Consider the following 26,962-nt stretch of genomic DNA (forward strand, 5'->3'; position numbering starts at 1 on the left):
GCAAAACAGGGAAGATAGAAACACAAACCCTTATTAGAATGGACAACTATAATAACATAACAGCTCCTAGGGCTGTGATGTGTAGGCAGCATCTGCCAAATGTGGCATGGGCCAGGAATTAAAACTCAGAAAGGAAGGAACTTTAAGGAGGAAGAGGGCAGGAGGCAAAAAGCATCTCAGATGTACTGACTGGAAATGAGGGAACAAGGCCACTGTGGTTAACAAAATGCAGACTCAGGTTTTGTTCTTCAGCTTGCCACAGGCCTCTTGAGTGATCTTGGGAAAATAATTTAATTTCTTATACCTCATTTTCACACTCTTTTTCTGTCTTACCTATTTACATTTCAGGCATTTAGGGCTGGGTCTATGTACTTACAGAATGGAGGAGCTTATGATGAATTTATTGGAACATATTGATGTGATATGAATAATGCATTGGAATGATGCACCATCCTAATGACAGTTTACACAGGTTCCCTTCTTTCTGCAGGGGAGGTTAAATGACCTCTGTGGCAGCAATGGTGCTTTGAATTGCTGTGCTTTGCCTAAAGCTGCTCACCCAGTTTATGACAGGAGTGCAGTGTCTACCCAGCCTGTAGGGTCAGACCAGCTTCCCAAATTAACTGAGCTGTCAGGTTTGAAAGAGTAAATAATTCCCTGGAAGCATGTGTGTTTAAATGCAAGGCATAGCTGTGTGATCCTTCATTTGGGAAAACAGAGGAATGATAAATTTCTGCTATAGGAAAAGCTTTTTCCTTGGCTAAGACTCCCATCAGGATTCAATGCCTCTTGGGGGCTTATGGGGCAGTTCAGGTTTAATGTCTGCCCCTTCCCTGATTCCCAACACATGCCATGTGTTGTCTTCACAAGTCTTAGCATAAACATTTATTTTCTCTGGCCCCAGGAGAAGGGAAAAAAGGATCAGAGATGTTTTTGCTGATCCTTTTAGGTGGGGCTGTGGAGCAATGACAGGAACAGCAGACGAGGCGAGCACATTAGTGTGCTCCTGACTGACAAACTGCTGGAATCAGAGCTGAGGCAAAGCATTCCTATTAAAAGTAAAAAAAAAATAGTAGAGAATGGTAGGGAGGGAGGAGGCTAAATAAGACTTTTTATCTCCAGTGGTACTCTGAGGGCCTTGCCACAGATGGGCTGGGTTAGTAATAAACTGAGTAGAAATAAATGCAGAGGAAAGGGAGGAGGAGGAGGGCTGGCTGGTGGCTTCTCCTGTACCTGTTCTGGTATTTCCAAGTTTTGGTGGGACAAACTGTGGCATCTCTGGATGGGGGGAGGGGCTGTAAGTTACCTCTGCTGGTGATCTGAGCAGCCCAGCAGCCTCTGAAGCTCTTTGGCTAGTGGAGTGCTGTGGCCACCACAGGTCCTGAGTGCTTGCCAACAGCCTCCTGCTGGTGGTAGGCAAAACAGCTGCGTGCTGCCAGCAGGCTGGAGTCCTCTGCCTCCTCTGGGGAGGCTTTTGATGTCTGTGCATGTGCTTGTCTTCCCCCATTTGAAAGCAAGCAAAAACCTCTGGTGTGTCTTGAATGGTGCACTGGTAGATCAGTGCTCACTCCTGCCCTGGGCTGACCCCACTGTTTTAGGTGGAGGCCATTCCTAGCACTTTGGGCAGTGTGGCCCACCTGCAAGTGGGGCCAGGGTCTCTGGCTGTCCCTGCTGGGTGTGGGGTGAGGGTGACAGCCCTGCAGTCAGGGTGAATGTCACCTGGAGCTCTGCAGCCCTGCATCAACTCTGCACTGGAATGTCCTGGGAGCAGGGCTCCAGAGGGGCTGCTGGAAGCAGTGCTTGCTTGAGGAGCCAGCCCAGTGGTTCCCACTGGCTGCCTCCCTGCTGCAGGGATGAAGTGTGTCCATGGGCTCCTCCTCAGGAATCCTGCCAGCTTGTGCTCCTGTTAGTGTTGAGGAGCTGGCCCTGTCAGAGGGATCTGTGCGTTCCCATGCATGGAAGAGCCCTGTGTGTGAAGAGGCAGGTGCCTCATGTCCTGGCCTTTCAGAGGGATGGGGCAGAGCAGTGTGAGGTGGTGCATCCCCTCTCTGTGCCCAGGGTGGAGGTCCTGGGGACTCTGTCTCACTGGCAGCCTGCTTAGGGTGACCTTATCATAAATGAGGTTCACGTGCTTGAGTCTACACAAAAGGGCCTTAAGATAAATGAGGGGAGACTGATGTGCTCTGTAACTCCACAGCTGGATGGTGCCCTGGCTTGGCCTCAGCAAATAGTCCTGGGATGCTGCACCTGTGCCTTAACCCCCTGTAATCAGGAGCAAAGCCTCTTCCTCTGTGGCTGGTCATCCCTGGCCCTGGATGCTTGGAGTACCTGCCTGAGCACTGCCAGAAGTTTGGCAGCCCTGGGTTTGGTCAGAACTGTTGGTCCCCTCCTGCCTGTTGGGCAACTCTGGTAGCTACTGGTGAGTACAGGAAATCAAAAGAAGACCACACAGATAATGATCTAGGAGGGATTTACTAATAGTTAATATTTGCTGTCTTCAAAAGGCACCCCTGGTTTCATTGAATTTTCTGCCTATGGTGTAACTTTTTCTCTTTTATTCAGCATATTCTTTTCCCTGTTATCAAAGGCCAGTTAGCAACTAGGTGTCTCCTTCAGGAGCTGAGAGTACGAGAGTCTATTAGTTTCCCTTTGAGAATGAGAGCAACTGCAGTGTATTGTCGGAATCACAAAGCTTCGAGGAAAAGTGAAAGCCTCAGCCTGCAACCTCCAAAGATCATTAGTGAAGTTTTTCTTTATTTCTGTGGGAATAGAAGAGTGTCTGGGCAATTAGCAGTATTGTAATGCAACAGATTGCTCAGTGAGTACAGAGGAGCCCTGATAGCTGTGCTCCTTTGTAATAGCAGATGAACTTTTTAAACCTTTGCTTGCCAAGTTCAGCTGAGGAAAACTTGCCTGATATATTGCCCAGGTATAACTTCTGTGGATGCTCTGCAAACCTCATTAAAATATGAGTTAGTGACTTTAATATTAATGTCATAATCCGCCTGCCTACAGAAATGCAGTTATAGGATATGCCTTTAGGATGGGCCGGTGTAAGTAACACAGTGCAAACTCATCCCCAAAGTTCCATATGTGTGTGAAGTGTTTAGGAAATGCAACTGTGAAGTTATAAAAATCTCCTACGCATAATTGCTTCAAACTACATCCCACTGATAGACTAGTCCTGGAGGAAGTTAATTAGAAAGTCTTTGGCAATCTGCTCAGTTTAATTCTGGTTCTACATCCTTCTAGGTCAAAGTGTCTGGCTGCTATTACTAATTGTCTTCTAAAAATGCTGGCATGTCTGAGGAGCTGCATGTCATGAATACCTGCACCTTCACTGCAGGTGTTTTTACATATTATCTGATCAGATTTCACAGTTAGAGATACAGCTGCACTTACCTGCCTGGAAAAGTCGTGAGTGGGCTGAACTAATATTGGGAAATAAGAGGAATGATCTTTCTTGATTGGTTTAATTAAAAAACAGAACAAACAAAACCACAGGTTCCACCCCCCCCCCCCAAAAAAAAAAAAAAGTAGTCTTAATCTCACAACTTTGTTATCAGTTCTGTGGTCTGACTTGCCTGAGCTTCTGAAGGGCAAAGAGGTGCCTGAAACAGCAGAGTATCCAAGAGCTACAGGAAATACCTAAGATCTTTGATCTTAGATATAAGGGGCAAAAGTACTACCTTAACAAGTTGGAAAGCAAACTTTTTAGGGTGAGTCTGTACACTCTACATCTGCATTCTTTAGGATATCTAGCAAAAGAATCTGAAGGAGATGTGATCAGTGTAGAATAAATCCAAGGTATGATCTTGTTTTTCTGGTGTAGTCTGAAACTGGGCACACTATCCCTTGGCTCTACTGATGCAGCAACATGTGTGGTGGAAACCAGGCCTCTTGTACTAGCTGCACGAAGCAGTTTTTGTCTGCTGATGTGATCTGCTGATTTCCACTGGCTAAAAAGCACTACCTCGCCTGTGGCTATAGGCCAGGTGTTCACTGCATCCCATAGATGAGCATCAGAGAGATGTCCTTGCCTTGGGCTCAGCTGAATTTCCTGGGACAGGTAACTTGGGATTTAGGAGAACTTGGGTGTGGAAGGGAAATGCCAGGATACTGTAAATAGTTGCCTTTGCAGAGAGCACAGTCTGCATCAACAGCACAGCTGGGTGACAGACTGCAGGGATGTGCTTTCCTGACATTTCCAGTAAGGGTGTGGGAGCTAAGTACCTTAGTGAAGAAAATCTGTAATGTGGTAATGATGATGATGTGCTTGAACATGTTTTGGTGTTGCAAAGTTGATGAAATGGGAAGCAAAGAGTAGACCAAAAAAATTGTATAAATAGCTTTTGAAAGGTAGTCACATTGTCTTTTTGAGACAGGAGATTAAATGGCCCCAGAGAGAATTCAGGCAGTGTTTAGCCAGGGTAAATACTCACACTTGCTACTTTACACTGCTTCTAGAGGATGATGGATACTCACTTTAGAAGTATATGAGAACCAATTTTTCAGGGAGTGCCTGTCTCAAAAATAGATTAGTGTGTCCAGGAAATTGTAGGTGTGACACTTGAAATTGCAAGAAGGTGTGACTAGAAGGCTTGAAAAGCTCTGCATGGTTGAATACACGTCCGTCATGAAACAATCAGAGACTACATGAAGTAGGAAGATATTCAATATCAGTTTCATTTTCTTTTGAAGGGCACTGTGTGCTTTTTCCCTTTCCTTCATCACTGATGTGAGAAACACATGTAATGCTTTCCAAAAAAGGAGAGCATATGCATATGTCCCCAGACATGGCTATATTAAGTGTTGTAAGGAATACTAAACTAAGGAGGGGCTAGGTGATAATGCTTTTCTTAACAAGTTCTCCCCTGAAGGCATAAGGTAAGGCAACTGTGACTCTGCTCTTTCACCAGAATGTGTTTTGTAGGCTCTCACTGCATTTGGACAAAATCTTTTTGGGAGCACTCTTGAAAAGCTTTAGTTTCAACATTTTCTATTTCTGCCATTTGCCAGGAAGATTAATGACATGGGTGTGCCTGTCATGAATAATCTTTAAGCCAGTTGTGTGCTGTGGGAACAGTGAAATACTTGGTGAATATTCTGAAGTGCATGGGGTCTGCTCAGGGTTGTGCCGTTTACCCTGAATGGGGAAGAGGCTGGAAAGTATGGCAAGCTGCAGCTGATAGATCATCTAGGTGTTTGCTAGACAAGGCTGGATCAAGGTCATGATAATTATTCACATACTCATCTCAAGACAACAGGTTACTTAAATCAGACTGTGTCTGCCCTTCTGTGATTGTGAAGGGAAAACATACATCTGTAAAAATGCCCTCCTCACAGTGACACTGGGCTTGGAGGTGTCACTCACCTGGAGGCCACACTTGCTGCTATTGTGGTGAAGAACGAGAGGAAACTGGTCAGGTAGTAATGAGCACTTTCATGTAACTTATTAAAGTGCAACATCGATTATTTGTTGCAAATGATGAATTTATAATCTAAAAAGATCTCATGATAATGGACATTTCATGACATTATTAATGGAAGTGGTGAAAAAAGCAGAACTAGTTTAAATCACTTCAGTTTACTGTGTTCTCACCAAGTGAGTAAACACACCTTTGTATTAAAAAATGCCCTGGGGTATATTACCATGTCCCGCAGCTGTAGGGAGGAGGAGGAGAGAAGATCCAGCAGGCAGGAGTTGTGCAGTAAGATTGATTTATTTAATTATTTTACAAACTTTTTTATAGACTTTTCTTCATAGTCTAATTGGACAAAGATCAACCACCCCTTGGGGGTGATTGGCTAAAATCCTAAAACATCCATTGTCAAAATATTTTTCTACTATACCATAAACAAGACTTTTCAAGGTTGCAGGTGTTTCATTGTTTACAGAACTCGGCTACTATCTCTGTGGGAGAGAAAAGTCTCTCATGGACTTAGAAAATAGCAAGAAAATCCTTGCTAGCAGCATTTTTGTATCCACACCTTTGTAGGACATTTCATTATCTGAGCTGCATATAGAATTGACACCATTACCTTTAAAATCATCGTTACTGGCTTGATGCCACTACTAATTGTCTTCATTATAACGAGGGAATCCAGTGTCATCTGTAGGCTGCACTTCAGGCACAAATTCTCATGGTACTCAGTCCAGAATAAACATGAGTGTCTTATTGATTACATCATTACCAGGATTAGCAAACTTCAGGGTGTCAAACTTGTTAACACCAGGGGGAGAATTAATTTTGAGCCTAAATGCAAAGACCAAGGTTGTATTAATTGTCCAACCTAGAACTACAAAGCTTTATGTAGAACTTCTGAGTGTTAAAATTGAATCAAAATCTTAGCTAGTATCTTGCTAATTGCATTATCTTGCTGATTTTTATCAGCATTAAACTGAATAAACAGTAGAAGTCCATCACTGGTATAAATCTAGAAGGAGTAGTAAGAATAGGTATACATCTCTTTCCAGCAGCAGCAAATATTTTCAGATTCTTAATTGGCATAAATCAATGAAGATCACTTTGGGTTGGACATGTTCCCTGTTTAAAAAGAAACTTCAAGGGGCAGAATTGCCAAAGACTGGAGAAATAAAAGGTAAGATTTAACTGCAGTAGAGCAGGTTTAACTTTAGGTAAGGGCTCTAGTTATCTTAGATGAATTGGTAAAATACTAAAATTTAAAGAGAAAATTAGCAGCTTAATTAAGCACAAGGTACTGATTTTTACAAATGCTTCAGTTTTCACTTTATTCTATGTTTTGTCTTTGAACCAGAAGCAAGTTAACACTGGCCCATCGTACTGTAGGAGAAATTTGATCAGCACCACTCTTATGCAAATAATTTGGCAAGATAAAATGACAAATAATACTCTACAAAGCTTGTGCAATTGGTAGTCCCTGGAGCAATCCACATAACTGCTCGCTCCTTGGTGAAGGACACCAAGCTTTTGCAGTTTTTGATTGAATGGACTTTTAATAGTCCAAAATTAAACCTTCAAAAGGACTATAAGCACATGTGATGGGAGTATTTGAAACTGATATGTGGGCTGGGTTTGTCTGTGCAGGACAATTCTTCCTGGACGGCCGTGTTTGTTTTGGGAGGGTGTTCATTGTGTCTCAAGTGTGTGTGGGGTAGGATGAGACTGGGGACTCTTTTCCCTAAGTTTGTGCATGCCAGGTGCTCCTCTGAGGAGGGCTCTGAAGTTAACAGCTCTGTTCTGCTCTAAAAATGCCAGAGCAAGAGGACATACTAATATGTGGGAAGGTAACTGAAAATACTAGATGATCTTGGGTAACACCTGGACAAGGTAGTTATTGGGAAAGAGGAGGAATTTGCAGGCAAAAGGAGAGTGAAAAGCTCTAGCTGTAATCAGCAATTTCTCCTGTGGTCTGTTGCTGGATCAGCTGAGAGAGTTTGATGGAAAACTCTTCTTCCCTGCCCACCATGCCCCAGAAGCAGGTGGGAACAGTCTTAATTTAGCTCTGAAGTATTGCATTTGCTGTTTTCTAATAATTTAAGAAGGAACCTGGGTGTTTCTTGAAAAAATCCAGACTAAACGAAAATCCAGGCCATCATTACTGGGCAAAAAGCTATAATATAAATTCCATCAAATTATTTTGAAGCAATATTTTGAAGCAATAGAATTAGTTGGATGGTTTAGTCACTTAAAGGGGCTTGGCCAAGACAATGTAGAAATGGGTTTGTGGATTTTTTATCGTTTTTCCCATGCTACTGCTGATTCACTGTATGATCTAAGCATTTCTTTTAGTGTCTCAGCTTCTTCTGTGTGTAAAACTCCACATACCTATATTACAGGGTGTTGTGCCAATGCTTATTAATGTTCATTATATTATTTTATCTCTTTGTAACATAGAAACGTGAAGCTATTACACAGAAAAATATGTGACCCAGCACTAGTGATGTGCAAAAATGAATTAATATATTTGTTAATGTTTGTAAAGGATAGATCAAATCAACCTTTAACACTGGGTAAAGTAGACTTAAAGGAATTCTGCTATTTCCTACAGGCTCTTCTCAAATTATTAATATGCACACTGAAGATTTAAAATTTCAGGTTTGAATTATAACTTTAATAATTGACTTGGGAAGCCTAATTGGAAAGATATGGGATTCATAGGTCCAGCTTCATAACTCTCTTGGGGATGTATACCCTACAAAGGCCCAACTGAATTTAAGGATTGGTGGTTTGAAGAAAAGAGATTCTGTATGTGGAGTTTTAGGTTGTTTTTTTTTTTTAGGAAGCAGTTCAGTTGACCAAAACTACCCTTGGCAGTGCTCTGCTGGTTCCTCTGTGATGATCCCATTCTACAGCCATGTACAGGGATAGCTTTGCAGTCTCTGCTGTAGTTGGCTTATGTGTGTCAGCTGCATCTAGAGTGTAACACTCTGCATAAATGCACACAGGCATCTTCGTTCTGCAATTCTTTTTGACAGCTTTTATGCCCTATTATTTTTTCTTGCAATGTTTTCTCTGGCAAAGCATCAATATTTTTGTATGTACTGTTTCATCTGTAAGGTGTAACTTTTGGCCTGTACCTGATAGGTAAATTGGGTTCCAGTTAGGTGGCTTTAAGTTTACTGTTCATATCCTATTAATTTCAAATCCACACCAGGAGGATACAAAAGGATTATGCTTGAATGGGATGTCTCCTTTGGTTTGACAGTTTATGAACAGTTCCTGGGTAATTATGAATACTGGTATAAATTTTCCAGAATGACACATTTGACAGTATATCATTGAGTCATTTGAGGCATCCTATTGTATAAGTGAGTCAGAGCAGAAATCTTATTTGCTTTGTTTCTGGTATACTCTTTGAAGGATTGGTCTGTGATGTGTAGGACCCCACGTCTGACTTTACAGTTCCTCTGCTGTGTCTGTTTCCCAGATAGGTTTTACCATTGTGGGATTGCATAATTTAATTTGAAAGAGGAATGTGTTGTTTCCAAATGCTGATTTCTCCTTGCATCTCCAGCTGGGGCTGTGTGCCATCGTTCACTCTGTTCCAGTGGATGCTGAGGTGACACTCCAGCCCCTTGCTTTCCAGCAGTCAGGTAGCCAGCGTGGTTCATTGAGACTCAATCTCCCCATCAGTATTGCACTTGGGCCATGCAGGCAATCCACAAACCTCACACACATTCCTTGCAGTGGTGGTTGTGGAGGGCTGGAGGTGCTGCCTTGCTCCTCAACAGCGTGGGGTCCCTGTTTGGCGGAGAGGGAAATAGGTGTGGCAGAATAAACGATGGCCAGCTAGAGACACAGAGAAGGGAGGTGTCCAAGCATTCTATCAAGAAGAGATCCCTGTGCCCTTTGGATTCCCACTGCTCTTGTTTAACTGATGCATCTTGTGGTGGGGGCTGGGACAGAAGGGGAAGCTGTAACTGGCAAAGGTGTGCTTTGTTAGAAGAATTTGTCTGGTATCGGATCCCGATTCTTCGGGTCTCCCGTCGGATTATTCAGTTAAGAGACAGGATGATACAATTACTCAGGATTTATTATTTAAAATAACAAAACACATCAGTTTCAAAGTGTAAGATTCACAATACCTCCGAATAATGGCGACTAGTCACAACATTTAGAGTTACATCATAATTTATAACTTTCTAATCCAATAGGCACTTGAAATGACACTTTGTTTGACTTTATGACCTACCACCTGTGGCACTTCTCACTGCAATGCAGCTGTCTTGGCCAATCAATTCTCATGTCATGTACACACAGATGTCTCTATTATACCATCTAAATTCTTAACTTAAGCTATATAAAATCACATTGTTATATTTAAAACCCTTCACCAAAAACACCCATTTACCTATACTATAAAAACACAGGCTTGTGATTCTCTTGCTTAAGGTTTATAAATCTGTCAATTAAGCCAGACCTAGCCTCTTCCAGGGTTGCAAATCAAAACCTCCTTTAATTGCAGGAGTTTCTACTCCTCTGTGTCCCACAGTCTGGGGCTAGAGAAATCACAGCTAGCTCTCAATTTCTCCTTGCTAATTGTATGCATATTGGAAAAGTTACAGAGACTGGGCAAAACAGGCATGGGTGCTTCATTTTGGCGTTACCTGTCTAGCAGAGCAGTGACTTTAGACATGGAGTTTGTGAAACTAAATCTGTATAAAAAGCAAGAAGGGTCTCTGAGAATAATGAAAGACTCATTTAGGGTCTGCTGCTGTTTATGCCTGAAAAGCTTGTTGTCATCAAGCTGCTTGCTTCTAAGAAATAGAAAAATAGTAAACTATTCTGGACTGTAGACTTTTTGTCTTTAGACTACTGAGAGGGTGGCAAGGAAACCAAAGTTAACCATTGTTTGTTTGGCAGAGACCATGTGTCTTCCTCAGAGAGGACAGCAGGTGCCTCTCAGTTTTCTACCTCTCCAGGGGGAAAGAAGGCACACTGTCTCTGCTGCTATTTCTGCTTCTGTCTTGGTGTCTGCAGTTCTCCACCTTGGTTTTGGTCCTGACTTGTTGGGAACGTAGTTCTGATACTTTTGTTAAAGGGTGCCAGATAAGAGGTACCAGCCAAGGTGAAACGTGCCAGTTGCTACAGCTACTGCAGGTGGTGATTGAATTGCCATAGTGGCCATACATGTTTGCCACCTGTAGGACAGTCAGGCTGGAGAAAGCCAGCTGGCTTGATCCTGGAATGCAGGAACACAGCTGCAAGGAGAACCCACTTATCCACACCAAGGAGCCAGACACTGACCATCCCACTTGGCAGATGATGCTCTTTTCTGCAACCAAGTCTCCTCTACGCTGAGGTCAGAAATAAGAAGGCAGGTGTAGAGGAGCACTGCATAGCCAAGGATGGAGGTCTGCTGCCTTCACCCCCAAGGAAGTCAAGCATAATTAATCCAGTCTTTGATTCAGTGGACCAAGTCTTATGGGGCCTGGGGTGACACTCTGCCAGGTGGACATACTTGTGAATTCTTCATCCTGATGATCATGTTCTTGGCCACTTTTCCTGGGTTTGTAAGCTGCTTAGGAAATACTACAGGGCTCAGATATTAAGGTTGGAGTTGGCCAGGTTAATCCTTTAAGCTGAGCATAGAAGCCTAGGTGAGGAATGCTTAGTTGAGTCAGAGAAGCTGACTGGGGGCTGTAACTTGTTTTGTTATGGGAAAAAGTACTGCCAACAGAAAAACTTTAACTGGGGTTAAAAGGACAGATACAAAGGAGGGTTTAAAACATTTTTCTGGATGCTGAAGACTGAGAACCACAAGAGGAAAACAATGGACTGATCAGATTATGGGCAATGGAGGAGTGCTGAATAGATGACATGGTACAGGCTTGCTTTGCACCAAATGGAAGAAGCTGGTTATGCTTGGCATGAGGAAGATAAGGGGACTAAAAGTTACCAGCTGAGGAAAAAAGTGTAGAGAATCTGTCAAAATCCTGTTTGTGTTAGGAATACTTTTTAATTCAAAAAATGTTTGATTTCCTTCATGGAAGAGGAACCAGCTGACAATAAAAGAATGGAAGTTAGTTCCAGTGAATGTAGTCATGAAAGATTTCCTGAGGAGAGCTCAGTGTCATAGGAGCAGGAGGGAGGGAAAACAGCAGAATCAGATGTCTGAATGAGATATTAAATGTATGTGTCTGGTTACTCAGGTACTGATACTTAGGTGTCTAAGTACTTGTTTAAACATGCTGGTCAAAGAGGTGCTTCTGCAGTCAATCTTTCTTTTAAACAGCGTATGCTTTTTGTATGTCCACAACAGACCTGAATGCATGTGCTTGCACCATGTTTTTAGCCTATCTGGGCAGGTTTTGGCTGCTGTTACACTGCCTTAAGAATGCCCAGCAGTAATCAAAAGGGAAAGGAAGTTTTTGTTGATAAAATGTGAATGGTGAGTTGTACCAGCAAAAAAAAGCAAAAAACAAACAAGCCACAGAACCTTACCGAGCACAAGTTTTGAAAAAGTCAAATAGAAGACATTGCTCTGTTTAACATGGTCCTTGGGAAACACAGCCCAGGAGAATGAAATTAAATGAGGGAAAGACCTCCAAGCAATGCCAGGAAGACTGTATGAAGGAGCAGTAAGCCAGACTTGAGTCAGTAAGCTGCAGAGCAAGTAGGCAACTGAAGAGTGGAAAAATATAAGGAAGGGAAATATGTCATCATCTCTGCAGACAAACAACCTGTATCAGAGGGGTAATCACCCTTCTGTTGTGGCATGGTCAGAAGTTGAGGCAGCAGTGGTCTGCTGTGGAGTGTGATTCTGCAGTCTAGCATTGCTTCTGCACTCAGACATGGGCTGAAGAGTCTGAAACACATGGCACGAGTCCTGAATTAATTTGGGTTTTCAGTGGAGATACACAAGATTTTGGGATAGATATTGTAGTGGGATCAGTTCAAGAAATTTCTTCAGGGGAGTCACTGTCAAAACCTATTTATGATTATTCTGTTTAGAAACTTCAAAGGAACTTTTGAAGTGACAGTTCTATATGAATCAAAGATAAAGTGGATTCTGAGTAAAAGCTCAAATGAAGGCAGCAAGAGTTATGGTCTTAAGATAATTATTATGGAGGAGATAGACTAAAAGCTGAAGGGGATGAGGAATGAGAAAAAGGAAGCATTAAGATCCATCTATCCCAGCTTTTCCTTTCTTGCATCTGGAAGTTCTGTGGTGCTAGATGGGAGACTCAAAACACCTGGTCATAATCATAGATGAGATGTCTGTGTGAACACTGTGACTCCTGCCTGGCTTAGTCTGTGGACATATTTATACAGACAGTCTTCTGCTGAATTTGGGTACATTCAACTCAGTGTAGTGCCTGTCTCCAAGAGTGCTGTAAAATCAGTTTGCCTCTTGTGGAACTGCGAGGCCCAGGCTGAATGCTATGCTACCTAAGAGAAGGCTTAAAATACAGAATAATGCATCAAATAAGTGTCCTCTGACACCTCAGTTGAAAAAAAGCTCTAGACCTCTTTTAACATCATAATCCACTTGGTACTTCTTCATCAGAACATTATCATCTTTTTGGAGAATGTCTGCCTGTGCTTTTCCAACTATGGGGTTTGCCCTGTTAAAAAGGTGTCATCTGGAGTGAGTTCTCCTTTTCCTTGAGGAAAGGTAGTTCCAATGCTTTGCCATAACTTGGCAACCAGATCATCATTCTAACTCTCACTTTTGTACCTCAAAGGTGCTTGTTTAAAATATTGTGTTAGGGGTGGGATAAACAGGTCAACAGTTTAATAGCTCTGGTGTGTGCAGTGATCTTGATACATATTTAACATGGAAAGGCTAAAAAAAAAAAAAGAGCTAAATTTGGTCTTGAATTTTTCATTGGGAGTCAGTGAAGAGGGTTATAAAATCTCACCAAGCAGGAGTGACAAGAGCTTGCTTTCTCCAGGCAAGGAATTGAATACTCTCAATTGTGTGATGATATTCAAATGATTCAATAGCATATTGTCTATGAGCCTTCTCAGTCTTTTTACGGGATGAGAGGAAGGCTGTGGATAGGTAAAAAAACTGTCAGGATGGCCAGGCCCAGAGAGTGGTGGTGAAAGGAGTTAAATCCAGCTGGTGCCCAGTCACAAGTGGTGCTCCCCAGAGCTCAGCACTGGACCAGGCGTGTTTAATACCTTTATCAATGATCTGGATGAGGGGATTGAGAGCACCCTCAGCCAGTTTGCAGATGACCCCAAGCTGGGCTGGAGTGTTGGTCTGCTGGAGGGTAGGAAGGCTCTACAAAGGGATCTGGACAGGTTGGATTGCTGGGCTGAGGCCAGCTGTACAGATTCAATAACGTGAATCCGAAGTGCAGTCCTGCACTTGGGCCACCGCAACCCCAGGCATCGCTACAGGCTGGGGGCAGAGTGGCTGGAAAGCTGCCTGGTGGAAAAGGACCTGGGGGTGCTGGTCGATAGCAGCTGAATGTGAGCCGGCAGCGTGCCCAGGTGGCCAAGAAAGCCAGTGGCATCCTGGCCTGGATCAACAATAGTGTGGCCAGCAGGACCAGGGCAGTGATTGTCCCTCTGTACTTGGCACTGGTGAGGCCACACCTCAAATCCTGTGTTGAGTTCTGGGCCCCTCACTACATGAAAGACATTGAGGGGCTGGAGAGACTCCAGAGAAGGGCAATGGAGCTGGGGAAGGGTCTGGAGCACAAGTTTGATGAGGAGCAGCTGAGGGAGCTGGGGATGCTCAGCCTGGAGAAAATGAGGCTCAGGGGAAACCTTATTGTTCTCTATGATTACCTGAAAGGAGGCTGTAGCCAGGTGGGGTCGGTCTTTTTTCCTGACACAGGACAGGAGGAAATGGCCTCAAGTTGCGCCAGGAAGGTTTAGACTGGATGAATTTTTTTCATGGAAGGGGTTGTCAAGCCCTGGAATAGATTGCCCAGGGAGGTGGTTGAGTCACCATCCCTGAAGGTATTTAAAAGATCTGTGGATGTGGCACTCAGGGCCACGTGGTTTAGTGGTGGACTTGGCAGTGCTGGATTAACAGCTGCACTCGATCTTAGAAGTCTTTTCCAACCTAAACAATTCTGTGATTTTGTAGTTGTAGTCAGTCATAATTGTTTGGAAACTTTTTGTGTTGTGGGGAGCACTTGTAGAAGTTTGCGCTATCAGTACATCAGGAACAATTTGCTGAAATAATTTGTGAAGAATTTTTTTAAATAGGAAGCTTGCAGGAAAACTGTCATCTACTTACCAGAGCATAAATTGAAGGGAAAAAAAAGGAAAATCATTCATTTATCCTAGTTTATCTAGATTGTCAGATGTATCCTTTTAGCTTTTATGATGGAGTAAATAGAATAAACAACTATTTTTGTGCTGTCTTTTTTGTTGAAGTTCAATATTAGTAAGGCTGTATGGCAGAATATCGATGAATAATTTAAAAAAATTTTTCTTCCAGTGTAGGAGTTCCATATTGTAAATTGAATTTACCTTATGCTATGTTTGTTTTCCCCATGTTTTCCATTTCATGTATAAAAACGTAGAAGAGGCCCATCAGCTTGCTGAGGTGTATTCTGGGTGTCCCAATGTAACATGTCTCAGTTGCATAAATGGATTTTGTAATCTTTTGCTATGTTGCTTGCACAATATGGATTAAGTTAATTATTTATAGCTTGTCAGGGCAGCTGTTGAAGTGTCCTGTGCAATGCAAAGTTGTGTTGCACAGGAAACCGTCCTACTCTGCCTTTTCAGTCTGGGTAGGGCCAGAAGACTTTTTAATTGATAGCTGAAATAATTTAACAATCTTTTTTGTTTCCCCAGAGAAAATAATCTATTGTATTTGTCCCATCAAATAATTTTTTCTTTGCTCACTTTTTCCCTTTAATTTAATTTTTTTAAATTTTCCTTTAAAAGTGCCTCTGGTCTTTCCTAGCTGCTTCTCTCTCTAGCCACAGGTTGTTTTAGCTTTTGGTGGTTATGTTACCTACATGTCTCTCTCACAGCCCTTCTAGGAAGAGCAGGTGCTCCCAGGCCGGACAGTTTGAGCCCACGTCAAGCTGGAAAGAGCAGCCACTAGACTGAGGTAGGGACAGGGGTCACTGAGGCTCCAGACAGTGTTGGTCCTTGCTCCCCATTATCCTTTCTACAAGCAGTGGGGTGTCTGGGCTTTTTGCAGGTCCTCTCTTCTTTTAATGTCTGCTTGCGAGAAGGTTTGCTGCATTTAAGCTGGTCTGCACCAAGTCTTAGCCTGGAGCAGTGATGGTAATGCATATCCCAGTGCAGGTGTCCTGCTGAAGGCTGTGGAGTGACCAGAGCAGGGCAGGCAAGAGAAATACCCTGCTGGTGCCCTGTTGGCCATCTGTGCCTGCCCTCACTGGGAGCAGGGCCCAGGCACTGTCTGCCAGGCCCTTGACCTGCCCTACAGTCCTGCCGCTGACCTCTCCAGCTGACCAGCCCTGGGATCCTCTCCCTCTGCTCACCCAATAGGGGCCTGTTTTTTAAGTTGCTGCTGAGTCAGGCTTTTCACAAATAAGCAGACCCTGACCGGGAAAGTTCTAAAATTGTTTTTCCCTTTCATTTATCCTGAACATTGTGTCACCTTTCTGCATCTAAAGTTCCCCTGACGTCAATGTAGGTAAGGGATCAAGGACAATTATATTTTTTTCTTACAAGGAATCCTGGAAACTGGTCAGGTTAGCAGACCTGACAAACTCAAAGCACAGGAAAACAAAAAATCAAAGAGGTCATCAGTAGTGCCCCAAAACTGGTGGGTACTTAACTAATAAAAAAATACACATAGATAAAATTGTTTTATTGTAAAAAAAAAAAGTTCTTCTGCTAGATAGATTTTCCTGAGATACAAGAAAGAAATGTGAATAGCTATAAATTGAACCATTCCATTTACATCTTAGGAGACTGAAGCATTACTTGAGAGTCTGCACTCACTAACCAAACTCTTTAACCAAATAAGATATAACAGACATATTGGAGTTGTGATAAGACAATATGCTTTGAACTCTAAACTCTCCTGCCCTTGGAAATTCACTGGATTATGCATTGTGGAATAAGCTAGTTTATAGCTGTTTCTTCTTCCAGAAAACAAACCAAATCACTCTTCCAGGAAAATTGGTAGTATTTTTGTTATTCTTCAAGCTTATGTCGTTTTCATGCTGCTCAGGTCAGCGTGGAAAAACAGTCTGTTTACTTTTGCTTAATTGATCTTACTTTGGCTTTGCATCATTTTTTCTGGGGCATCAGTCCTGGGAACTGTAAACAAAGTGAAGATATGTACATGTTATGTTTCAGTCAACAGGGTACAGATTCTGGGTTCAGATTCTAGTCTCAGTGAAAGCAGTGGGTGGTTTCTCACTAGGTGGAATTATTCAGAATGCATTTGATGTTTATTTAACTTCTCTCCCACTGAGTGTAGTGAGAAAGGAGCTCAGCACTGAGTACTCTTGAGCATTTCACTCTTGTTGTCATCACTGTCCTGCTGTTTGGTCAGGTTTTCCAGCTTTTGTACTGCAGCAATTTCTTTTCTAAGATGAAACTAGCTTTTTTATGCACATAGAATTGGGAAGTGTAATGTGTATAAAAGGCTGGTTTTCTAAGAATGTTCCTTTTATAAGGGTGGCTTTGTACACTCTAAAGAATGTAAAAGGTAGATATAAAAGAACAATGTGTCTTTTTTTGTCTAAGTATTGGTTATATTCATAGAAAAGTCGAGACTATTCAATACATGACTCCAGTAATGTAATGATGGGTCAAAGGGGGGGTTTGAAGGCCAGCTTGGTTAAGGTCTTCATTTTGTAAAGGAAGAGGCAAGTATAAGAAATGGCACCTGCCTTTGAAGAATAAAATACAGCTTCTGGAACAGTGTCTAGTGAAAACCTGTCTACCATCACATTTAGCTGTTTCTAAAGTAATAACCATCACATCTCTAACTGGCTGCCACTCCTTGATCTTACGGGTCTTCTGCTAGTTTGTGGTTCTTCCCCTATTCTGCAGCTGCTCTGTCTAAAGTGGAAGTGGCAGAGCAGAGAATAACAGACTGGGGCCTTGTTCCTCATCTTTGTTCACCATCACTGTAAACATGGCTGACAGCAATAACCTTCTGAACTAAGGAGATTAAATGGGAACAAGTGAAATCTAGGAACACATGCAAATATTTGCTGGCCAGTGCAACAGATCAATTCACTAAAATAAAGATGTGACTTTCTGCCATGCACAGCTGTGATATAGGATGATGTGATGATGGAAAAAAAGAGGGTATTTCAGATGACCATTGAAGTTCCTCAGGGACTGGGTATTTGGTATCAATATCTTGGTGTCGATGATGCTGGAATCCTGTCAGCTTTCCTTGTGGTGTTTCAGCTCTCAGTGCTGGTTACTGTTTGCATCTTTGTCCTTAACATTCTGTAAGGCATAGAATATGCAGGAGGTTCAGTGTTACAGGCTCCACACTAGTCCCTTCTAAAAGCTATTATCTGCTGCAGTAATTACTGCCATAAAAATAGTAAGAAAAGAACTAGGTCTTTCCTCTGGGCTATCTTAGCCTATTTTTCTTTTCTTCTGAAGCTTTTGTTGTAGATCACAAGCTTTATGACACAGAAATTAAATTATCTCCCTTGTATCTCAAGTATTCTATTGTGGTGATAAACGAAATTATAGTTTAGGACCACTGCTGCAGCTTCTCTGGGACAGAAATGCTTTTATGTATGTAATCCAATTAGGATTGGAAACATTATGGTCTTCAAGGGGAGATGGATTTGAAGCTCTGAATTCCACTCCACTGTGTTTTTGCTTATATGGAATAGCTTGTACTTTGTTCAAGGGAATAAAACCTTTTTTTTTTTTTTTTTGTGTTGTCTTTAACAAAGTGAGTTGGCTCCTTTAACCACTTAACTTGAGTTGCTCTTCTAGAGCTGATTTATCTCCTGGAAGGATCGCTGAAAAATCGTCAGAGAAATCACAGGTTTATTCAGCAGAAGCCAGACACGTGTGATTGGACACTCCTGTCTTGCTGTCAATAGAGATAACAGAGCAGGAAACAACGAGCAGCCTGTTAACAGTTTCTGCAGTCCCAATCTTGTTAATCATTAGGACACAACTTACCTTGTCCTGGGAAAAGAAAATCTGGGATTTTCGGTATACATACATCTTTATCCTACTCTTTCACCACTTTTCTCAAGTATTTTTCTAAGCTGTTTGGTTTAAGTCCATCTTGTCATCTTAATTTAACAAGGTTGTTAATTATGTTTACATCAAGATACACGGTCAGCGTACTCCAGAAAGTGCAGGTATATCTGTACTCTAGTTAGTCTTCATTAGTCATGCTGGGTATTTTATTGCAACAGCCTGTAATTAATTTGTGAGTGAAGATCAAAACCTCACAGTGCCTGCTTGAATGCTGCAAAGTAGACTCCTGCCAACCCATGAAAACTATCAGCTCTGCCTTTTCTTCTCAGATATATAATAATATTGGATATAAAATGGCAGTGGGGGAAGCCTTTTTTGTTAGAAAAGGAAGCCACTCCAATTCAGAAAGTAAATGAAGACTTTGTGATACTTGTCATCAGGTGGTACAAAGGGTAATCATGTAAAGGATCAGAAATATTAGAGATCTGCAAGTTCATCGTGCAAATGTTTGAAGAAGCACAATGGAAGTAATATATTAATCTCTCTTTTAACTGGTTTCCAATTCTTGAAAAGTGGAAGTAACTTGTTCTTCACGAATTAGAAAGCTTCAGGAATGATGGCATAGGACTTCTGTTCAGTGCCCTTAAATGTTCATACTTGGGCATAAAGTCTATCACTGAAAACAATGAGTCTCACTATGAGGTACTTCTGTTTGAAAATGATCCAGACAATTAAAAATAAATCTTCTAAGTAGTCAGGGATTCAAAGACACGTTTTAGATGTTCATCATTACAGGCCGTCTACATACAGTCAGCTTGCTTCCCTGTCCATTCTTAATAAACTAAATTTGATGCTATGAAAGCTCTTTTACTTCAAGTTGAGACTGTAGGCTATCAGGAACATGACTTGAGAAAGTCTGTCTTATGGACATTAGGTAGGATTGGAGGGGAAACACAGGACTTGAAGTAATTTAAGCTTCAACTTCTGCAGTATGTGCTTAAGATATTATCCATTTTGTAGGCTGTTCAATTTTCATTTTGTAAGCAGTTCATCTTTCTTTCATGCACTGCTTCTCTTGGAAGGGCATTCCTGAATGTTACTGCTATAATGTTTATGGCTTTTCTAATTTTCACCTTAAATGATGCATGCTGGGTTTATAGCAACTGCTCTCAAGCCAGAACTGTCTTTTTCTTTCCTGCCTGATGTTTATTGTCTGTTACTATTGCTTGGTGGAAAATTATTTAGAATGAATTTGTTTTGAAGAGAAATTAAGAGAGCCTGGGGGATCCAAGCTGACCATGATGGCTGCAGTTTGAGACAGCTGGCCTGTTTCAGTGATGATGATGGCATCTGCTCTCCTGCACTATGGTAATAACAAAACTCTCCTGAAAGTCTCTGTGGGACTGACTTGCCACACTTGTCCTCTCTAGATAAGCCATCTTAATGGCAGAATCTAGATGGGAGCAAGAAGGAAATAACAGTACAGGGTACTAAGATGTGCAGGTCTCTGTTTAGGCAGGGTCTGTGGAGAGAGGCAGTCTTTTTCTTAGGCAGACTTACGTAGTTGGAGGATACTCACAAGCTTTTGGCATACAAATCCCTCCTAGACAGAATGGTCAAATGCTCAGTTGATTCAGGAAACCACCTTGGTTCTTTGTTACCAGAAGCAGCTGTGGAAGATTTCTTGTCTTTTGAATGAACTGCCCATCAAAATACTGCATTCTGAAATGAGAAAAGGATTGCCAGCAAGATACACAGGGGCAGCCAGAGGATTTGTGCAGATGCCCAGGCAGGTTTAGGATAATATATGAAATAGAAATTTACTTCATATAGCTGGTGTCAGCGTTTTGACAAGGAGCTACATGCTAGACTGCATCCAGTGTATAGACAAGAGAAAACTAGGTATTACTGTCTCCCAGACAAAATTAATTCATACCTTCACAGGGGCAGAACAAAACAAGCAAGGCAGACCTCTGTATAGAGACTCTCTCCTGTGAGGAAAAGCAGTGAAAATTTAGCCATGCATGAGTATGGTATGGGAACTAGTTTTCACTTAGTTAACCTGGCCCAGAAGCTCCTACTTGCCTGTGCAGGGATCTTGGAATATCATGGTATTGTTAGATGCCAGAGAGGCAGTGCTTTAGCAGCTGTTCAGATGCATGAAGAGCCTTGTGTGGCTCTTGAAGCTGCTTCCCTCCCCTTTCCTCTTCAGAACACCCACTGGAGACAATGCTTCCACCTGCAACAGGGGCAACAGCCAGTCTCTGCAAGTGAACTCTGCCTCCTTCTGGGACAGAGATACAATGTTTAAATACAAAAGATGCCCCTAAAATGTCAACAGATGAAGAGAAAGAAAGATCAAGAAGAAGGTATGATTTTACTGAGTTAGGTTATCGGGACTGGTGTATGAAGTTTCTCTCACATGGCACCTGGAAGCAGGTAAAAGACAACTGATAGGTGTCAAGTTTGGTGCTGCTAAAGGCAAGGAACACACATTAATGAGCCTACTTGAAAAGAAGTTGCTTTTCAGGTCAGATATCTGAAACATCCTTTGTTTAGCCCACTGGAAGTAGGCAATGGAAGAAATACTGAATGAATTGAAATAAGTCTTGCTTTGCTAACTGTTGTGAAGAATAGTGGCAACCGGGACTCCTCAACAGAAGGCTGACTTAGCAAACTTTGTTCATTTCCTGCTCTCATAGGAAGACAGGTGGTAGGACAAAGAAAAGAGCTGTAATTAAACTCCACCCATCTTCAAAGGAAGGTGAAGATAAATCCATGCAATTAGACAATATTTGTACAATTAGAAGCTGAACACTGAGTGATTAGTGATTCATGAATAATGAGCTAGTATCCACTCACAAACCTCAGTGAGGAAATCAACTTTGTGTTTGCTTTGTGACGGTGATCTTTCTCAAACCTCTATCTGTAACCAGAAAGGCATTTAGACACCTCATAAGAAAGTGCATGAACGTAATTTCTTTTTTATAATTTCTGAGAAATGCCTTTGAAAAAATGTCCAGTACCTTACTTTCATAATCATATGGCAATTTTATGTGGAGATTTTTTTGGGTTTTGGTGTTTGGGATTTTTTGGAGTGTTTTGTAATTGCAGAGTATTAAGTTTACTGTCTGTATTAGGATCTCCAAAGGTTTTGTTTCTTTGAGCTCTTTTTGGAGACTTTGATAATAAAGTATGAATGTCCCTATCCAGTAAGAGATTCTTTCAGGAACCTGTCTTCACCAGTGGTTCATAGGTGACGCCAAAGAGAAGAACAAACATCCTCAGGCAACACACTCTGTCTTTACACCTAATCTGTAATCATTACTCTATGATTTCTTTTTTAAACTCATACAAAGAACATTCAGAACAAAACCCACAATCACCACTAGCTGAGGCCCTAAAAAGGAATTTTTAAGAAGTAAGAGATGGTGTGTACAGCTCTAATTAACCTTGTATGCCCTCATAGATGACCCTGATAACAGCAGGTAGAGACCTCTTGAGATCCCTGAGGAGTGTCCAGTGTGTGCCCCCACTAAGATACATGTGCCAACAGAAGAGGGATCACCAGAACTCAAGCAAACAGGTTGTTTCCACTTCAGGGGAAGGATGTTGTCTGCAGTGGTTTAGCTACAGTGGCTCCTACCAGAGGGGCAGTGGGCACACAAGAGTGAGTGTGCAGACACTGGAAGCTTGATACAGGGGGTACTGCATTAAAGCACTGACTAGGGACTCTGTTTTCTTTCATGTTTGCTTTACTAATTGCTCTTCATAAATCCCTTCACAGAATCCTTTTCAGTGCCACTTGTACTTTCTTCTCTCCTATTTCCTGGAAGAGAAACATGAGAACAGAGCAACAAACCTTCTGACTTCTATTTGTTTTTAATCTTCTCCTTTATTACCCCTGGCATTGTTTTCTTGTTGTACTTTCATGCATTTACCTAATTCTGGCAGTAAACTCTTGGCAGGAATGGTGTTTCCATAAATTTCACTGTATTTATTGAGCTACACATGATTATCTGCAGAACAGATTATTATTATTATTATTATTATTATTATTATGATTGCAACAGCCAGGTCTCCAGGATTAATCAGTCAGAATGAGGAAAGTCAGCTGCTTTTTAAAAAATATATGTTCTTGACTAATATCAACTGCTTTCCAAGCTCTATAGTGAGGGAATGAGACTTGCAAAGAATTTTGAACTTCTAAAACATTCCCACCTCAGAGTTATGAATGGGCAAAGGGATAATTTCTAAAATGGGAAACTTGCTAAACTTTATCTGACTGGTAAGTCAGAATACTTTGTCTCATAATGAATTTTTGTTTGACTGAGGGAAATTTTCCATTTTAGCTCACTTAAGGGAGTTCTGGGTTGAGCATTTTGTGAGCTGGCTTTTTTTAGCTTTCACTTTCTTTTCTGTGACTTCTGGTAATCTTCTGTTCTGCTTCAAAACAGGTGGGATTTCAAAAAATGGACAACAGATTTCAGTAGCACAAGCTCTCATGCTCCAGAGTTATTTGGAGCACTAGGAAAATTCCTGTTCTATGTCTTGGTTCTCTGCCTTTGAAACGGGCACAGTAATAGACTATCCCATCAGGGTGATGAGAGAATGAGTGACTTTGGTGTTGTGTGATCAGTCACTCTGTTGAGACGAGGTCTGAAGTTTTAAATTATCATGTAATCTACATATAGAGATCATTGTCATGGTTGTCTTTATCTTTATTTTTGCCTTATGTATATAATAGGTTGAGGGATCATAAATCAATAGGTTGATGGATCAAATTCCTGTGATGGAATATCATAAGGTGCTGTTTACTGATTTAGCAGAAAGGGATTGTTTACCTTTAATATTAATCACCGAGCCTAGGCAAAAATTTGTGTATGGGCTTCCTTAAAAAAGAGATGACATGATTGCAAGTGTTCTTTAAACCTAAGAACTGCATCATGCATTATGGAAAACACAGATTGGGAAACTAAACAAGTTTGATTTTGGCGTTAATGCTTTAATGGCTGGTTGCTTTAAGATTGCTGTAATAACACGTTACTTGTGGTTATGAGTAATAACTGTTATTTAAAATATTACAAAACTATTAATGAGTACTAAGCTTGCGTACACTGATTTTGAGATTGAAGCTTGCTACGTGAGGGTAGTGCTTGTGTAAATTTTGCACATAAATACAAAGCAACAGAGCTGAAGATTACTTGGAGAAAAGTGTTTTTCTAGTACTCTGATACTGCAAAGTGGGAGGTGCCAGACAATAGGTGTCAGCACAGGTTCAGCTATGCACAGCTTCACTGCAAACGTAGATTAAAGCAGCTGGTGTTAAGCACACGTTTGCTGTGAACTCTGCTTTTAGCAAGCTGAAATGCCTGTAAAGAAGTGCTGAAACAGTGTTTGACAGTTGTTATAAAATAGCTTTTCTTGGGTATAGACTGGGAAACAGAATAAATGAGTCAGAAGATAAAAGCTGGTAAAAATAATGTATGTATTGTATTCACTGTGAAATGTTTCCACAATACTTAAGGGAAGACTGTTTCTGAAAATTGTAATTTAATTAGGTTTTGTTGTTTCATGAATTATTCAGGGCGGTTTCTGAGAAGAAGACTTTGATATGGTGCTTTCCCAGGGATTGTAAAGAAATAATAAAAAAACCTAATCAAAACTAATTGGAACTAAAGAAGGAAAGCAAAATCACAAGAATCAGAATGGAGCAGACAGGATAAGGTACAGTGCCAGGAAACTTCCACAAGACTTTGGAACTCTGCTGTTTTGTGGTGGAATTTTAAACTAGGACTAGAGGCTTTACATATCTTGTTCATGAAACCAATGCATGCCATATGCAGGGGCCTGTGGAGGAATCTGCAACACCTTTGGAAGAAAAAGCAGGAAGACTTCACGCAAAATGTGTGGTTGTGTAATGGAGAAGCCAGAAGAAACCACCACCAGGGAAATGGAAGGCAAAAAGTCCTTGGTTTTCCTCTGTGTTTTACTGGCAACATGTACCTAGGAACCAGGATGTGAGGCTTAAGCCAGAAAAGGTAAGACTAAATGCTTTAAGAGCCCAGTGTAAACATTATGGTCTTAGCCCAGCACCTCAAAAGAGGTGCTGGATCAGAGTGCCAGTTCTCTAGAAATGCTGTTATGTGGACAAACACATACCTGTTTAAATTATGTCCTCACAGGTAGAGGGTACTGTAGCTTTAAAACTGTGAGGAAAAATAGTGACATAATCTTGCAGTCAGTCTACCAGCAGATGTGCACATATCAAGGAGCTTTTTAAATAAGCAGGTGCCGTCATTAGAAACCTCTGTGTGGTGAATGCCAGGTGGATGGCTGTGCACAGAACAAGGGAGACAGCTTTTTCTTGTCAATATTTGTGAGGGATAACTGGGAGAACAACCCCCTCCCCCCCTCCCCAAAGTTTGCATTGCATTGCAAAATCCTGTGAATTCCCTGCTAGCAGCTGTGTCAGTGGCACAGGGCGAGTGCCCCAAGCCTGGCAGGATAACCTAAAGGAATGCAGCTGAATTGTGAGCCACTGCTATATAAAAGGGGGCGAGTCACTCTGCTCGTTCCTGCTCCCTTTCTGTCATTAGGGCTGCAGAAGCACCAACCAAACACAGCTGGCACGCCTCTTCATTGCCTCTTATATAATATGGGGTTTCACAGGGCACTGATGTAGAAATAAAGTCAAACATTGTTGAGGCAGACTCGTATTACTTGTGGTGTGGCTGGTGCTCACTTCGCTCTGGGGTGTAGGGCTGCTCTCACAAGGGTGGTCTGCGGCCCCGTTTGAGTGAAATTTGGAAGGTGTGCAGGATGGCTCCAAACGAGGCAGGGGATGAACTTGTTTTCTTTGTGAATGGTAAAAAGGTAAGGAAGATCCCAGCTTTCTGTCCAGCTTGCTTCTGGATTGTGGCTTGATTACTTACTTTTCTAGTTTTCTTTTTCCTCCTCTGAAGTTTTCTGATACGAACACAAATTCCATGGATTTTAGATATTAAATTGTGAAGACTACATATTGCTTTGCTAAGTGGCTTTTTCTTTTCTTTGACTTTACCTTGTGAATTATTCTGAGAGTAGCTCAATTACATAATGTTTCTTTTAGAATTTAGATTTGTTGGCAATAATTTACTACAGTTCTGAGGTAACTACTTATTTATAAGTGTGCACTGGTTAATACAGGCATTTCTACTAGAAATAATTTCAGTAATTACAACAGATCTGGAACATTTAACTCAAATGTAAGCATCCATATAAAATTCATATGTTCAATAAGTAATTCTGACATATGGTTTTTGAAAGGGATTTAGAAAAATGGTTATTCCATTTCTATTTAAGAAGCTAGAAAACTCTTCAGAATCAAAGCCCTTTAACTGATACTGATTCCTGACAATAGCCTAAGAAGTGACTGTGTCTCACAGGAGGCTGGGGTGCTCATTGCACGTGATGGACACATTTGAACAGTTTGTCCCAGAGCCCCCTTTCCTCACTTTGGACTTTGCCTGGCTATCAATGCAGCCTTGCCCCTTCAAAAGCTTGTAACAAGTCAAAGCTGACTCTTTCTTTGACCAGTGGCTACCAAATTAATTCTGTTTCTGAGCTCAGTTCAGAGCTAACATTGCCCCACCACCTTCCCCTTGCCTAGATATTTGGACAAGGAAACTTGTGCCAAAGCAGCTTCCTGCTGGGAAACCTGGGGAGAGGAGAGAGTTGCATAACCACTTGTGTTGAGCCAAGTGTTTGCAAACCTTCCCTGTGCTTAGGGGTAAACCATGCTGCACTAAGTTTGTGCTAGACAATTAATTTTTTAATCCCTTGAGGGATCATACAATACTCCCGGTTAAAAAGCTCTGTGCCATGCCTTACAGACTGGCACAGAATTACTATCCATTTTGCTTTTGTTGGTCTTTCATGCTGGTTTAATCAAGTGTAAATGTGGATGAGAGTGTGGCTACAATTAGGGGTTTTAGTTATGAATTTGGATCCCAAACTGGATTGGAATTAGAACTTTCCAAGGTCCTAGTGGATTTGATATCAATGCTTTATTTTATTGAAGTATCAACAGTTTACTGAAGAATGAAGTTTATCTAGTATGCAGTAAAAGTCAGTCATAGATCTGTTGAATGTAATACTGATGTAGAACCCAGGCTTGGTTCTGAGGTTTAATAGAGAAAGATGGCAACTGAAGCTTTGCTCACACAGATTAGCAGTGGTTCATATGGGTTAATTGATGTATCAGCTGTTCATTGTTTCTGGAGGGAGATGAAAACTTGAAGCTCCAAGTTAATTGCAACTAGATAATTGCATCTGGTAATTGAAATCATGGCACAGAATGGTCTGTGAATTTTATGTGATGAATTTTCTGCTATGGTGGGCACAGGTGG

The 26,962-nt window shown here is 41.5% G+C and overlaps 1 protein-coding gene and 1 long non-coding RNA gene across 2 annotated transcripts in view; both read left to right on the top strand.

Annotated features, from left to right (window-relative positions):
- The first annotated feature begins 2,205 nt into the window (after positions 1–2,205).
- Positions 2,206–24,596, top strand: LOC138107731 (uncharacterized). Its single transcript, XR_011149671.1, has 3 exons — positions 2,206–2,419; positions 24,160–24,299; positions 24,419–24,596. It is a non-coding gene; the product is annotated as an uncharacterized lncRNA (long non-coding RNA).
- Positions 24,597–25,143: 547 nt separating this feature from the next.
- XDH (xanthine dehydrogenase) overlaps positions 25,144–26,962 on the top strand; it is a 51,742-nt gene continuing 49,923 nt past the window's right edge. Inside the window, exon 1 of the mRNA XM_069009302.1 lies at positions 25,144–25,448. Coding sequence (XP_068865403.1) covers positions 25,395–25,448 — 54 coding nt within the window. The 5' untranslated portion in view covers positions 25,144–25,394. The remainder of the gene's footprint in view (positions 25,449–26,962) is intronic.

Source organism: Aphelocoma coerulescens, chromosome 3 (assembly GCF_041296385.1).
Source record: "Aphelocoma coerulescens isolate FSJ_1873_10779 chromosome 3, UR_Acoe_1.0, whole genome shotgun sequence".
Classification (NCBI taxonomy): domain Eukaryota; kingdom Metazoa; phylum Chordata; class Aves; order Passeriformes; family Corvidae; genus Aphelocoma; species Aphelocoma coerulescens.